This window comes from Siniperca chuatsi, linkage group LG11 (assembly GCF_020085105.1).
Source record: "Siniperca chuatsi isolate FFG_IHB_CAS linkage group LG11, ASM2008510v1, whole genome shotgun sequence".
NCBI lineage: Eukaryota > Metazoa > Chordata > Actinopteri > Centrarchiformes > Sinipercidae > Siniperca > Siniperca chuatsi.
Window position 1 is genome coordinate 5,188,435 of NC_058052.1, and position 16,467 is coordinate 5,204,901.

The 16,467-nt window shown below is 37.7% G+C and overlaps 1 protein-coding gene across 27 annotated transcripts in view; it reads right to left on the minus strand.

The window, feature by feature from the left end:
- LOC122884791 (regulating synaptic membrane exocytosis protein 1-like) overlaps positions 1-16,467 on the minus strand; it is a 108,485-nt gene that overhangs the window by 26,064 nt on the left and 65,954 nt on the right. For 23 of the 27 annotated variants that reach the window (XM_044215154.1, XM_044215148.1, XM_044215158.1 and 20 more), the window contains 11 exons: positions 13,676-13,716; positions 12,957-13,070; positions 12,697-12,796; positions 11,598-11,721; positions 9,538-9,555; positions 8,153-8,199; positions 5,198-5,313; positions 4,973-5,103; positions 4,123-4,294; positions 3,148-3,295; positions 424-589 (listed from right to left, as the gene is read on the minus strand). In XM_044215154.1, the coding sequence (XP_044071089.1) occupies positions 424-589; positions 3,148-3,295; positions 4,123-4,294; positions 4,973-5,103; positions 5,198-5,313; positions 8,153-8,199; positions 9,538-9,555; positions 11,598-11,721; positions 12,697-12,796; positions 12,957-13,070; positions 13,676-13,716 (1,177 nt within the window). The remainder of the gene's footprint in view (positions 1-423; positions 590-3,147; positions 3,296-4,122; positions 4,295-4,972; positions 5,104-5,197; positions 5,314-8,152; positions 8,200-9,537; positions 9,556-11,597; positions 11,722-12,696; positions 12,797-12,956; positions 13,071-13,675; positions 13,717-16,467) is intronic. The other 4 variants (XM_044215147.1, XM_044215146.1, XM_044215152.1 and 1 more) reach the window with 4 other exon arrangements.

A 16,467-nucleotide genomic window follows, 5' to 3' on the forward strand; every position in this document is an offset into this window, starting at 1 on the left:
ATCCTTACATATAACTGTGTCAGAGGAGTGAGCTGCAGTGGTAGTCCAAAGCAATGCATCAAGCCATATTTTGGCAAAAATATGACCATTTGGAGCATACTAAATATACAAGGAGCAGTAGTGGATTATGTGTGCATAAACTTGTCACTGTTGGAATTCACTGCAACGACTGCAAAGCTGACCAGCCTCCACTGTCCATGAAGGGTAAATTTAGAAATGTTTTACAGCCTTTTTTTAAGGCTTACATGGGATGAGTGTTTCATACTCAAAATATTTGGGTGTATCACTTTATATCCCCAGTCTGTTTTTACTCAAACTGGTTGATGTCTCATAATAATGAAATAGTGCAACTGCTAATATCTACTGCTAATATAGCATGTTGCTCCTTTAAAATAAAACCTTGTCTCATCCTTTAACCCTCACCTCTGGGTGGGAACGTTGGGTGGCCGTGACCGGATTCGTCCCTGCTCCTCACGGCGTGGGGAGACCGAGCGGGAACGTATGTGATGGGTGGGCATCCTCTGCTGCTCCGGCACCTCCAGGGTAGACGTGGGCTCCCGCTGCCTCTCCCTTCCACGCCCATCCGCTGCTGGGTGGGAACGGCCCGTGCACATGCATACACATAAACACACACTCATAAGTAAATGTGGATGAGTGCTCAGAGTGGGCCTTTACAGCCCTGATCCACAGTTGATTTACAGTGAAGTGAAATATATAACAACCTCTACAATTACACATTAGCTTTAACAAAACTGCAGAATATGAGTTATCTTTATTCAGACACCCGAATCCATCAGAAAGTAGAAAACTATAAAGTAGTTAAAGTTAGATTCCCTGAGATGTTCACGAAATCAAAGCCAAGTTTTGATCCTATTTATGGTAGAAATAGTCAATAAATGTATTAAAATTCAGTAATTATCTCTCCATATAGTAGTTTTAATGGCAGTGGCAGAGTCCGTCATTCCCTCGCTGGGTTTGGTTTGCCTAGAGATCATGCTAACAGGTAAGCCTAGTATGTCAAAGTATTAGCACAATGTTTACTACTCTTAACATAGTGTACATGCTAACATCATAGCTTGGAGCCTGATACCACTGAACATATTGTATGGCAACTACAACAGGACAATCTGTCTTCAAGGATACAGACTATTTAAAGATTAGCCTAATAATAGAACTGCAGCTGGCTATTTTTCATTACTGTGTCCTGTATTTTTTAAATGTAGTAAAAAAAAAAAAAAAACGTTCTCTTTCTTTGGTGGTGTAGCTGAACTATCTCTGAAGATAAAAATATAAATAGAGAGACTGATAAGCCTTGAAGGGATCTGTGCGACTGTGTCAAGCTTTGTTGTGGCCCCAAGGTCACTGGTTTAATTTCCAAGAGAACAGCACCTCAAAGCTCACAGTGGGCCATTCGTTTTGCTTTGGAAAGTGCTACCAAGGTTTTTCATTTATTCCTTCCATGCATGGAAATTAAAACAAAAAGTTGGTCAGAGTAACGTGGTGTATTTTTCCATTCGTTCTGTCTCCCTTTTTTAACTTCGGTACTGATTAACAAGCAACACAGATACATAGTAAGGCTCGACTGATATAGCTGATATTTTTTGATGGGAGGTGACACTATGAGCTGATACTCAATATTGTTGAATTAGACCAATTTAACCATTAAAGAATTCCATACGTTTTTAAATATTTAGTGTTTCCACTAGAATTTTAACGTGTCTGAAAGAGCCAACAGACATTCACTACAAGGCATTAAAATTCCAGATTGAAACCCAGGATGATTATGTTTTTCATACACAGGTATTCATACCACATTTTACTTGTCACGGTTAAATGTTACACTGATGCTAAACCCTGGAAATTAATAACAATAATAATAAGACTTTTTTTTTCTTCCATACTTGCGTGGCATGTGATCAAAATGTTAGATCATTAATTCAGATTTTACAACTTAGATTACCCTAAGGGCTTATCCTCAAAGAAATATGTAATCAATAAAATCAATCAATCAATCAACCAGATTCTTATAATAGCCCATATCTACAAATCCATATACCAGTCCAACCCTAACATACAGAGACAAACACTCAGACACAGACATCTACAGTGCATAGTTGTACACTACACACACAAACAAAAAGCGGAGTGTTTCACCATACACGTAATTTATCCTTTAGTTTTCTAATGGTTAGGAAATTAACATATTCAAACTATATCTTGGATAAGACTCATTTCAGAGCTCATCTGAGGCAGAACAATGCAACCCCCGCCAACATGTAGTCTATGACATGACAGCGTTTCCCGTACACATGATTTATATGCGGTGGCCTGTCATATCTGTTGATATCTATGTTTTCATATTCAATTTTGATTATCAATTCTATTTCATAGAATTTGCTGAGAATGTTAGCATTTTTAAAATAATAGTACAGTCAGACACATTTACAATAACAGGGCATTTAAAAAGAAGAAAGATTTGATGTCATACGAAGACTTTAGGGTCTGTTTTCATTTAAAGACATCATTAATAACAGTTTCTAGGTTCATTTCAATACACTAAAACAATTTTCCAAATCAAAATGTTGCCTTGCTTTAGTTTCTGTCAGCTGGTGTAACCTTTCCTTACCAGTAAAAGGGCTGTGTATGGAGTACATTTAGGCCACAATTACAGAACACATTTTGGCACAGAACTCATTCCATACAAAAATGAAAAGTGATCCCATACTTTGCTGTTGACTAATGCATGCACCTATTCCAGCCAAGCAATCCCCAAAACAACACCACAAATAAAAATACAGTTTGTTGGGAAACACTGCATGTAATACTAGGAAACCATCCCCACCACTGCTGTACCCTCATCAAATTCAGGCTCTGTCACACGCTGAGAACCAAATCAGTCATAGACACAAAGCCACAGACACACATAGATGTGTATGTATCCAGGCACAAATGCAGTATTAGGGAAGGGTAGTGAAAACATTTACATTGGCATACATGTTATACGTTGCTCATTGATAGTAACCCATACATAATCCTTTCTCTCTTATACAGTGATGCATGCAGGCACACTCACATACAGAGGATATGAAAGAGCTTATGCATAAATACTGTATATACAATTAAGAGCATTCACAGAATCAGACTTACGCTGCAGCTTATTGCCAGGTATGTCTGTGTGTCGTCGGGGCAGGTACGGGGAGGGTCGGGGCAGCGGTATGGATGAGACATCATGGGTTTGGAGTGGATACCAGTGAGGCTTGTCGTCTAGTAAGGCCGTCTCTAGCTCAATCAGGATCTGCTCAAGTCATAATCCACATAGTAATTAAATGTTTTGCTGCTGTTTATGACTGCTGATTGATATAACACAGACAGTAGAAGCTGTTAATGAAAATATATCAGGAAAGTTTTTACACATGCTGCTCTAAACATCTGCTGTCTGGTATTTAGTGCAAAAATGTTCTGGCACAGAAGAAGTGATGCATTTCACGTTTTGCGTCAAAGTAACACAAATTTTTTGAAATGACATATAGGTTAAAGCTGCATTTTGCAACGTTAAAGCTGCAAGTTTATGCGACAAACACATTGTGATCATGAGAAAACGATGTGTGATCAATAACATGATAATTAAATTATCTAGGGAGTTATCTAGGTATGGTTGTCTAATATACACTTGTTGCTGACATGGTGTTTGTGTGTGTGTGTGTGTGTGTGTGATGTACTACTGTGTGTAACTTTGTATTATGTGTGCTGTTTGTCTAGTTTGCTTACTACAGTATAGTGCTGTTCTGTCACTGTGTGGATGTTTTAATTGTCCGCCAAGGGACTGCAGATGAAAATTAGCTTTAAGCTAACTCTGGTACAATACATTTTAATAACAATAACATCTATGTTTAATATTTCCCTTATAAATAAAAATAAATAAATAAAAAATAACAAGCCATGCACATGAAAAGTTAAACCACCAAGATCCAGACTCATAATCACCACCGAGATGCTGTATCAAGAACAAGAAGAAAGGACAATAATACAGTGCTAGGAACTGAAAAGCAGAGGAGCCTTCATTATTTGTGTGTGTGTGTGTGTGTGTGTGTGTGTGTGTGTGTGTGTGTATCTGTGTGGTACCTCTCCCATAAAGTTGCTATCCTCCTCTGGTGACCTGGGTTGGTCCCATATAGTCAGCTCCAGCATGTGGTTGCGGAAATCCCTGCGATGGACATGAGTGTAGACGAACGTCTGGTTCCACTTGGGCTCGCAGGTCTTCTTTACTGTTTTTGTCCTTCGTTTGCTCTTATCACTGTGTTAAAAAAATACAGATACTCAGCCAACCAAGTTCCCTTTTCAGTGGACTCACATTTATTGTTCTATGTTCCCAGACACAAATCACAAGCCTGCTTGCGCCTCATTCATCTAAATTTACTCCACTTATGTCCAAGCTGTAACATTTAGTTGAGGTTACATGAAGGTGCTTTAACCTACAGTTCCTAAAATGGCCACTAGATGCTGGTTCTAACTAAACTCAGAAGATAAAGTATCCTTTTCAAGGGGGAAACCCTGTACTGTCAGTCAGTGTTTTACACAACATGTAGGGGACTCTCTTGTTAAGTTAATTTAAGGTGTATTTTATTGGCAAGTATCAGTTTATTAAGTCAATAATATGACTTAAGGATGACTCTCAATCTATAACAGCCAGCTGTGGTTGCTGCATGCTTGCCCCAACTTGGCTTCTTCCCATTTGCCCAAATTTGGATTTTATGGCTCCAATCAAAATGGGAGAAAATGAAAAATTTGGCAGTGAGCATTAAATCCAGGCTTCAGAAACCTGTTGGTGATTTCAAAGATCACCAAACTGCGTCTGTGTAGTTTTTAGACCACCTAGACTGCATTTTAATGCAATGTACAAATGTAGTCCATTCTTGTTCACATAAATCTATTTTGATTAATACGACTCCCTGTGAAGGGGTGGCTGGTATACCTGCGGTCAGGGAGGAAGTACATTTTAACGTAGGGGCTCCTCGGCCGTCCGTCAGTCCGAAGTGGAAGCTCTACAGCCTGCAGCACGTTGACTATTAGCTGATGACCCACTTTGTCATACCACAGCTTCACCTGGGTGGGAAACAAATAAACACAAATAAAAGTGATGCTGCGTCTTAATTTCAACACATCAACAGCCCAACACACTCAGAGTGCACACACTCACTGAGAGTTGCCCTGGCATTAACTGCGGAGCATCTTGGAGCATCCCGGGACTGGAGGGAGACAGGACATTTAAAGACGGTCTCTCCATCTTCTGGGACTCAAAAGAACTGGAACCTGCTTTTAAGACAAAAGAAAAAAAACTTCATTTGAAACCCTGAGAAGAGAATGTCAGCTCTATTTCAGAAGGCACAAAAAAGTCAAGTCTAGACAAGAGTCAGAGGGGAAATGTGAAAAAATTTGTGGAGTTTGTGAAGAGTGAAAACACAATATGGTCCCACTCTAAAAGAAAAGGTGCGTTCATATCTACGTAATATCCAGCACTAAGAGTTCCTTTCTCTGGAAAACTTTACATAAAAAGAGCACAGACCATTCCACAGCTAACCTGTCAGGATGACAAATTAACAAGCTTCTGTCCTACTTTGAGTCCAATAGTCTTACGTATTGAGGCCTCACATACCTTATAAAATGGTCTCATGGTCAAGAATCATTTTAACTACTGACTAATGCAGAAACCCATTTCCTCACTCTTGACATACATCATAGACACAAAACATAATGAATTTCCTGCAAAGTTGACAGCTAGCTCTACCTTTCTGGTTAAAGTCACGAAGAATTTATAGTCAATAATCCAATGTCTTATCAAACACAAACAAGGTGAGGTACAATATGCCATAATTTGTAAGCCAGCTTTGAAAACAGTAACCACAAGCAATGGCTACTCTTGCATTCAAAGACATTGTCAACTGCGTTTAGAGGGGAATGAGAATGCAGTGATAAGAGAGGCTATAGAGCGGGTGGCCAGATACGGTCAGTGAGCACAGGTTTTAGCATAGTTCTGTTCAGGCACGAAGGGACAAAAACCTGGCAACCTCACAGTGCCAACAAGACTTCAGGATGTCACTGCACACGGCTGTTGGTATAGCATGTAATTCCCCCTAAAATCACCCCAAGTATTTTTACATTTCTGCTTGTGTGCGGATTGCACAAATGAGATATGTGATAATTAGTGCTTCAGAGGTGTTCATAGATATATTTTTGAACTTTGGACAGAGCCAGGCTGGCTGTTTCCCCTTTATGAAGTCTTGATGCAAAGCTGGGCTAATAGCCTCCTGGCTCCAGCTCCATGGTTAACACACAGACATATTTGCTTTCCCGAAAAGGAAGCCAATGTTGAACAAATATTTGAAATAAATTTGAAATTGGCACCCCGGGGCTGACCCTGCCATAGTCAGAGTCCTGGTCGGAGCTGCTGTAAATCACCTCGGTGCTCTATTCCCTATCGGGCCTGAAAATCTCCTCCTCCCAGCGGTCCAAAGCTCCTGTGCTAGCGGTGTAAACAACACCAACATTCCCCCTGTGCTCCGAGCTCCCAGTCCGGGCAGAGTCAGCTAATAGGACTGCTAGCTGCATGGCTGACTGAGCTAACTAGCTAACCAGCAATAAGCGGTTACTTTAGCAACAGGTAAAGCTATCTGTCCATCAGGAAACTCCGTAAATCACAGAGCTGAGGCAGAACAGCCAGACATCAGATGGAAAACCAGAAAATATTTTCTCCATAAAATATGATCCAGTTTCACCAAAATCAGTGAATAGTTATAAAGTTGTGTTTTTGTACAGTAATCAGCACGGATGGTGCTGAGAGAAGGTCAGTCTATATAATGACGTCATACTAAATGGTGCGCGATATTCGTGTTTTTTGTATTAATTTGAATGACCAGGATATATGTAATAGTTATTAACAACAATTTACAACAATTTCAGAACGTTTTACACTACAGCAGACAGCAAACTTGAACACCAACATACTGTATGTCAAAGCAGCCACAGCAACTACACAGTCAACAACACAGAACTAATGCATGAGAAATGCAAGGAGATGAAGAGGGAGAGACGAGAAATGTGACCCACGACCAGTTCATTATAGTTAATAATAATGAAGCGCAGTGAGGATACAGACGTTTCATAGAGGAGACGAGCGTATGTAATGTGGATCTATCTGTCTGTTTACTGTTAACAGAGACTCCAGTCTGCAGTGTAGTTCATACACTTCACTGATAAACCACAGAATTGCAGAGTAACATTAGGCTTCATGATCAAAGAAAGTTTTTATATCACATGGACACTTCTGTCCATATTCGCACGCTCCCTCTCTCTCTCGCATGTCCACATGAGCTCTCTCAAATTCTTTCCAATAATTGTTATTACAAGATAAATCAAACAAGGTCATGTCAACATAATTGAAAATTCATAAACCCGCTAGGTTTTATAATACATTTGGCACAGAACCTAAATCTGACATCTTAAATTAACTTACTCACAGTCCTCATACAAACACTTTTCAGAATATCTGACCATCTTGTGCTAATTCTTCTCTCATTTGTGGTCTGATAAACAGTCAATTCATCAAATTCAGTGCCCCATATCACTAGTTTCACCAAGCGCGGTTTCACTTATTGCATTTGAATATTGTCCACTGTACAGCACGTTAAGTCTTGAACTGTACAGCAGGGTATGACTTTGAAAATTAAATGTCAAAGAGCTTTTCCATTTTCATTTTAATATGGTCATAGAACGCCCATGAAATGAAAATTGGATCACTGCATTTTCATTTGAAGTTTTACTCAAACAACACATACATATGTGGAAAATCTGAATGCTATTGTGGAATTACATTTTCATTTCCAAGTTTACATGATCATTTTAATCTAGTCCCCTATACAATTCCCATAAAACCTCTCTCTATATTTAATTTATATTATAAATTATTTTCTTGCATTAAACATGTAAATTATTCTAAAATGGTGTTTATGTATGAACATCAACAAACCACATACTGTACAAAAAAATTAAAAGAAAACATTCCCACAACGCTTTCCCCCAAAGAAAAAATATTGTATGTATAAGACAGATAATCAGCCAGACAGAGATGTTCCAACATCCCACAGGAGATACCTACTAGATTCTAATGGAGGGTGGGACGTGTCGGGGATTCTTGGGATATCACTGGAAAAGAAGCAGCAAAGCCCATGTCAGTCACTCTGATACTAGCATCTAACTGGATTAAACAAAGTTAGTAGTGTTCTGGATGCACAGGCATACATGCATATAAATGTAGTAGTAGTTTACTGGAAGAAAGTAGCACTGTAATTAAAAGTTTTTTTAGAGATTAAAATCTCATGTGGTTAAAAAAACATGGAGCAGCAAAGGGAAGATGTGAGTAGATCTTCTCATGACTGCAGTGTTTCCCAGACTTATTTAGACATTTTAGTCTGGCCAATGATCATCTAAAATGATAATGGATGGGAACCAGTAGCTCAATTCTGTCCACACCCCCATCTTTTCTTATCCATCACCACCACTACAATTAAGGATCCCATGGGAAACACCAGAATCCACTGCACCAGCTTCATGTAAAGAAAGCATGGTAATTTGTGTAACACTTATTAGCTTAATTTGTCATTTAACAAAAATTTTAAAGTGGAAAATTTTTAAGTATTTTAAATTTGCAGCCCCACCACTGATATTTGGAGGGTTAGTGTTTCTTTAGTAGCACACAAGGAGTCAGTATTTAAAATGATTTAGTCACCCATGGGGCAACAAACAACATAAATAAACCACTCACATGTCTATACGTTAAGTACAGAGTTGGAGACGTGATGTGGTTAACCTAGCTTAGCATAAAGACTGGAAGCAACCAGGCTAATCGCCTCCCAGCTCCAGTGCTGTACTTAACATAAAGATATCCATCTTCTCATTTCACCCTTGGAAAGAAAGCAAATAAGTATATCTCCTAAAATATATTTCAACTTTTGATTTTAAATACAAATATTAAACTGATAAGTGTTTCATGGACCACAGGTTGCATTGGGGCCCATTCAAAAATTGAAAACATGTAAATGAAATAAAATAAATATTGCTTGCTTTATGAATCCCAATGTCCCAACTTTCAACATAAGGGATTAAGAGTAAAAAGAAATAAGCATTTCTTATTGGACACTTTAAGTGCTGGATTTCACTTTGGGATCCTCAGACTTTACCAGGAATGAAAAAGAGGAAGGACACTGCACAAACAGTTAAAAAAGCTTGCAAAAGCAATGCTACATTGATGGACATTTCCCATTGGCCATTTTCCATCCCTTCAAGTGAACCTTCAGTTTTATTTAGTTGGAGATAGCAAATTGCAGCTATTTTCTAAAAAGCCAATATTTGCATCAATTGGCATCTCTATTAAATAGGATTCAGTTCATTTAGGGATGCAAAATGGCACCAGCAAAACCAAAATTGTTTCCATAAGCGTGAGAGGATTAAGGGGGGTCCTAATAAAATGGGCAGATTACTTACTGATATTTTCTATATACCCTTCGCGAGTGTTTGGAGAGAAATTAATACATTCAACTTTTTTTCCCTGTCAAAGTGCAAATGAGGTTAAATCTTAAGAAAAGCTGCAGGAGCTTGAAGAAACAGTAAGAATTTTACTGTGAAATATGTCTAATATAAACCCATTACACTGGGCTTATCTTACTCACAACAATAGTTTATCAAAAATACTGAAGCACAACTTGTACTGTACAGTTATTACTCAGTGTTCTATGTGAGGTTACACAGACTGAAGTATGAGCAATAACACCATTTATTTGAGAAGATTATCCTGGAAAGTTATCAAGCAAACCTAGACCCTAAAATTCAGAAAGACTCTGTGTACAATCAAAAAACAATAAAGTGCAGTTTGAGAAGTTACAAAAATTGGTCGATTATTCAGGGTATTGTATGTAAATGTGCACATTAGAATTTAGACTTCCACCAAAATTCTTCTATGTCCTTTGTGACATTCTTGTTTCAGATTTGTAAATTGGGACATTATGGTAACACCTTATTTTATGGGTAAAAATCATTCTCTAGTAATTTCTTTGGAAGTGTTCTGTACTATGTAATTTGTTAATTAAATTATAGACAAATAGAGAAATAGAGACAATGTTCAATTGGTACATTTCCAATTAATTCCTTAGAAAACCTTGATTCTTTAGGTCAGTGCACAGCAGGACAGCTGAACATGCAAAAATGTGAAATATGTCTACAGGAAAGCATCCAATTCAACATATGTAGAGAATAAAGTCTAAATAAGAAATTAATGATGAACGAAATTTACTTGAGTTTAAATGGAGCAAGAACATTTCTACTTTCCATATGATTACTGTAGAACCAAATTACATAGTTCTTTCAGGGAAACTTCCAAAGAAATGATTAGGATTTTATTTGGAAAATAATGTAAAATAAAGCGCAATTTATTTTTTTCAGGATGAATAATATTGGCTCTTGAAGCAGTGTGAGACAAGTTGAATGGGATTTAATATTATAGTGTAAAAAAGCCATCTTCTTAATAAAACTATGGCGACGGATTAATTTAAATAAGCTTAACATTTCCAAATGTCTCTCACAACAGAACTCACATAATGCATCATTTATCCAAGCATGTTGATCCTCCGAACACGCAAATTAGATTCATTCTACAGTAGTTTGAACCTACTTACAAAAACGAAATGCATTTTAACAAATTGTCATAAATAGCAATAAATGTACTACAGTAATTGTGACTTTGAGACATTTAAACAAATGATAGCTAGAGATAGATCAATTAAGGCAGCATTAGATCAAGATAAATTCCCGTCTGCATTGAATAATGAAATACTTCCCTAATACTAATCACTTACTTCAAATTATGTATGTCTACTTCATTCTATTTAAAGCAACTATATAAGCTAGTAAAGACTACATCCAGAGCATTTCTCAAAAGAATCAATTAATATAACCTAAATTAGGATGCTGAATTTCCCTGAATAGAGTAGAGTCATTTTAGAGAGCGTATCAAACATTGTCTGACTTAAACACATTTTATGATCTAAAAGGATAGAAGCATGCCTAAAAATCTGAATCAGGCCAACGACTGCACTCACAGACGTGTTCATGACTGGCTTGGTACAGTTTTTACAAGGCATCAACCAAACATACCTGATGCAGCCACTTCTTGTCTTTTATGGCGCTTACAGACGATTTTATTTGGTCAGTAACAATTCACCTTATATCATCCTAGAAATAAACGCAAGTGCTTTTTTTTAAAGGGGACGTATGAGACAAAACTTGGCAACCCCCTGCATCAGGTAATGGCTGGCTGTTTTTTAATATTTTGAATGCAGTCAAACAGTTGCGGTCAGAATACAAATAAATGTCCCTGTCTCCTGTCTTATCAGGACAACTCTGAGTCAGTGGCTCAGTCAACACTGCCTAGTTAAATAAGGGTTAAATTCAATGCAACATTTAGAATGGTGACTGAAGGGTTGCATTTTTCGCAAATATCAAAATATGACACTGACAAGTGTATAGGGTGTGTTTTATTCCTGACTTACCCAATAGGCCTGGATACCACCAGCTCCACTTGAGGTTCAGCTTGAGATTCCAGGATGATGTTGTAAACTTCCTTCATGGTCGCCCCGGGTAACAGCTTCCCGTTCCACTGCAAAACTTCATCCCCTGAAATCAGACGTGCGTATGCATTTCTAATTGTTCGTGACTGTGTTTTTACATGAGCAACAACCACGTTTTATATTCACCAAGTTGGGCATGAGGGCTGGGTATGAGTCAGGGTTTTAAAAAGACAAATTTAAGGATAATTCATCTTTATTCTATATTTTTTGTTTGGTCAATAAACCCCATGAAGACTAAAACCAACAATTTGTTAGTTCACTTCTCAATTCTTTCCAGCCTCCCTACACAGCCCAAAGCCCATGCGTGCCAATTGAAGACGTACATTTTTAAAAACAAAAAAATGTTACCAATTTATAATTTAATTTAATTAAAAAGTCTCAGTAATTTCCTGAAACAGCTGGGCACTGTAGTTCTTAGCAAACGTTACTAAAAACAGGAGGGAATCGTGAGGGGAATCATTTGTTGGGGACTATTTTCAGCCACGGACTGATACACATTTGGTGCTCCAGTGAATATTTGTGGCAGCAGGACAGTGTATGTGGGATTGAGTCAAAATAAACTACAGTGTGTGTGTTCATGGTAATGAAGGAAGATGTCACCCAGTGCAACAGTGTGGCTCATTGATGTGTTTTTAATGTTTAAAGTTTTAATGGAGCTCTATGGCACAGAAGAATAAGACATATCAGGCTTTGGATGCACACACAACACTTCTTAGTAGGATCTATTAACTCCTGATTTTGGCCTTTTTATGAGATTTGTTGACACTTACAAAAATATAGAATATTGCCAGCATTATACTTTAAGTGCATTTTATCTAAGAAATATTGTAGAGACAAACACAGTACAATTAAGTTGAATGAAAAACTGAAAACTGAATGAAACAAAAAAGAAACCACACAAAAAAAACACCAGAAAAATGTATTTAGTAAAACAGCCTTGCTGTTTCCAAGACTTTGTGATGCTCTTCCAGTCTTTGTCAAGACCTAGAAATAGTGACACACATGTGATGGTTTAGACTACCTGCTCTGAGATGTCCCACCACGTCAGCCAGGCTTCCCTTCTTGACTTTAGTGATGAAGGCACCTAATCTCCCTGACTCTGTTATTCTGCCTCCCACCACCTAGAGAGAGAGACAGAGAGAGAGAGAGATTAGTGTCATATCTGTCATATCAGGGGTAGATAACAGTGACTTAATACCGTTTGTAAAATTATATCACAACACAACACCAATAAGCAACATCCTGTGTGTGTGTGTGTGTGTGTGTGTGTGTGTGTGTGACCTTTAATCCCAGCAGAGCCCCGGCTTCTTTAGGCATGGCGGAACTCCTCTTGCTGAGGGTGATTCGTCCAATTAGATGGTCTCCCTCCTTGGACGGCTGCCAGGTTACAGGATGCTGCAACAGGAGACAACAAGAGATACGTACAGATGCACACAGTGACACTCAGGCATACACGCAAATATATACACAACTTGCAAAGGAATACAAAATCAGCTACTACTGGAGAAATATTAACAGTTTAGAAGGATCAGCATGTAAACATTTCCCTTTAAAATAGTTAAATATGTATATATATATGGATCTGTCTGGTTTCTTCAAGAGCCAGAGTGGATGAGTGGCAACTTAATGCATCATGGGTTCATGTACATTTGAATTTGATACATTTTCTCTCCATCTGATTATAATAGCATTACACAGGATCGAATGTTGCAACAGTTTGCAGCATTTTCCTAGGAGTAAATTAGCTAAGGTTTGCTACCCACTGTCACCAACTGATATAACACAACAGTCATTTAACATTAAGTGTGTATAAGCCTTGTGTGGTAGGTATTTCCAGCGAAAAAGAGTTAGAATGATAAGTCATGTGCTTACATCATCTCCTTTGAAATGCAAAGACAAAACTTCACACAATCTGCAACCACTTCATGCTGATTTGAGAACTTTGACGCTGAATATGAAAAACATTAGATAAAAATTAAAAAAAAAAAACAGTGACTTACATGCCATACAGTGGGGTCATGTGGGTAGCACTCCCAGTCGCCTGCAAGAGAAAAGAAACGATGACTTCATATCCCCATCATACATTCACACACACACACACACACACACACACACACACACACACACACACACACACACACACAACCCACAAATACAGCAGAAACTGTATACATAGCACATACCAGCCTGAGTACTCTCATACACAGCTCAGCCAAATTTGGGGACTCCTCAGAAGGTATTTGTTTACAGTGGAGGGGGTTAAGTTTATTGAATATTCAGGCCTGGGCTAGAATTAGAAATGTATCATCGCAGTGGCAGGACTCAGCCTTAAAGTAGTCTGCAGAGGCAGTGATGATACCAAAGGACAGCTAAGCCTTTTAAAATGCTTTATATCCCTCCCAGATACTTTACAGATTAGATGCTGTGGACTTACGAAGTGTTGTAGGGCTAAATAAAAACTTTGGTTAATGAACATTTACCAAATACAGCTGAACGATGAGCTCATGTTGGTGGTCATTATGAAGCAGAAAACAGTTGTTGCAGAGTTGCAGAAAAGCATTAAAATATAGCATATTTTCCTTAATAATTATAATTTTTTATATTAATTTATGCTTTATAAAACGTAAAGTAAAAACAAGTCTATAAAATAAAAACATAATTAAATTTGTCATTTAATTTTTCTATTTACTTGTTCAAATTTAGTCTTCAAATTATTAATTAATAATAGACTTTTAAAATGGAATCCCAATTTTATTTAATTTTCTTTTTTAAAAATTGAATCAATTAATTAAAAAAATGTATTTCCTTTTTATTATTACATTTACTGATGTGTCTGTCTATCATATTCCATCTCGCAATTTGTTTCCTGCTTTAATACTGTATATACTTTTCGTGACTGCTAATTTAAAGACAGTTCTCTTTAATTTAAAGATATGTAATCAGCTGCCATCTAAAAATGAAATGAAGCCCAACCCACAGAGCAGTAGTAGGCGCTCTGATTGGCCAGACTCCTGCTAATACATAATAGATGGTCAATCTATAAATTCTATGCAGGTATAAATTAACCTCAGAGGTTTATGTCACTGAATCGGGTAAACTATTTCTAAATACGCATAAGAGTTCATTCTTCTTTTGAAATTATTTGATAAAACAATCCCAACTCAAGGTCCACTTACTAACTTTTTCCGGAGCTTTCAACCATATCATACAGTCCACATGAGTGGATGGAGCCTGCTAAAACTCATAAAAGTGCAATGAGTGCTGTGCAATTTCAACAGATCCATCTCTGTGACAAGTGAGCAAGCTCTATTCACTGACGAAGACAGTGTGATACAGCTGAAAGCTTCGGAAAAAGTGTGGGAAGAGTGGATTTTAAGCAGAAATAAGTAAGTTCTAAATAAGTTCCTATAATTTGGTAAATGGCACAGTTTCACTTTAATTCAATAGATGCTTGTAGTAATGATAAAGCTACAGTAAACTGAATGTATACGAACACAATCTAATGATAATTTTCTTCATTGATTTTTTTCAGTGTCGCCTTTCTTTTAGGGAGCTCTCAGGAGCTTGTGCATTTTCCTCATGACGCGATTTTTTTTGACAGTTACACGAAATATTTACAGGGGTTCAGCCCCATCTCCAGCTTTAGTCCAAAGACACAGCTTCCTTTGTACACATGGGCCGGGGGGCGGTGTTGAAATGTGTGCAGGACCTCGATGACACTGTTATGACACAGAGTAAAACAGAGCCTAGCGTTCCTAGAAGCCAGGAGGCTATGAGGTTAATGAGTTGTGACAACTTATAGTGACATTATGTAATCTTAAAGCAAACACTCTGACGGATAGACCACCGAGTTCTTAGTTTCATAACTCGAGCGTGAACGTAATTTTCTGCAGTGGGTGGGCCACATGGGTGAGCTGTCAAAGTGTCTATGGGGTCAGGACCCTACGAAGGGTCATTTGTTATGCAGAGATTTAAAAACTGACATACTGATAATTGTTTGGTACGTTTTTTCTTAAAACAATAAATAGTATTAAGTGTGAAAAATAGATTATTTTAAATGTAATCCATTTGGAGCTTTCTTTATGTTCTTAACAAGGGAATATAAAAGTATCACTTCACCTGAACCCATGTAACCCAAATGGAATCTATTATATAAAATGGAATATCTGCACTTTGACCAGTAATATCAATTGACTGTTGGCTAAACCCCAGCCCCAAACAGCGATTTGTCATAGTTTAGCAAGAGTTTGGACTGTGGTAGGTTTTTTTCTCTAGCCTTTCCAAAACCAATACAGAAAAGCAAAAGTGTAAGGAGCTGATTAAACAGCACTTGTCTGCTCAAACCAAAGCTAGGAACATTATCATGTCCAGGTAGCTATCTTACTACCTACAGTAGTAACCTTGCGCTACTACCAAGTCCAAATCAGCAAATCATTAACTACAGTACATGTGTTTTGTGTGGTTATGGATTCATTTTTATAAAGCCCCGTTCACAACTAGCACATCCACTGTATAGTATTTCCCCACGGTATGGTTACCGGTCCTGGACGCTATCACAGTTTAGGCTAAGGTTAGTGGCTCTGTTCTGCTCTTTATTGGATTTTCGGGACCAGCAGAATCAGTGATAGCATTACTTTTGCAAAACACATCAGTTACTCTTCATCCGAACAGCCTTTTTTCTCTTAACAGTCTGATCATACATTTATCCTCATCATACTTATAATATAATACAAGAACAATGCTGTCTCTTTATTTCCATGTGCTCTAAATGGCAACTTGTGAGTATGCTGTA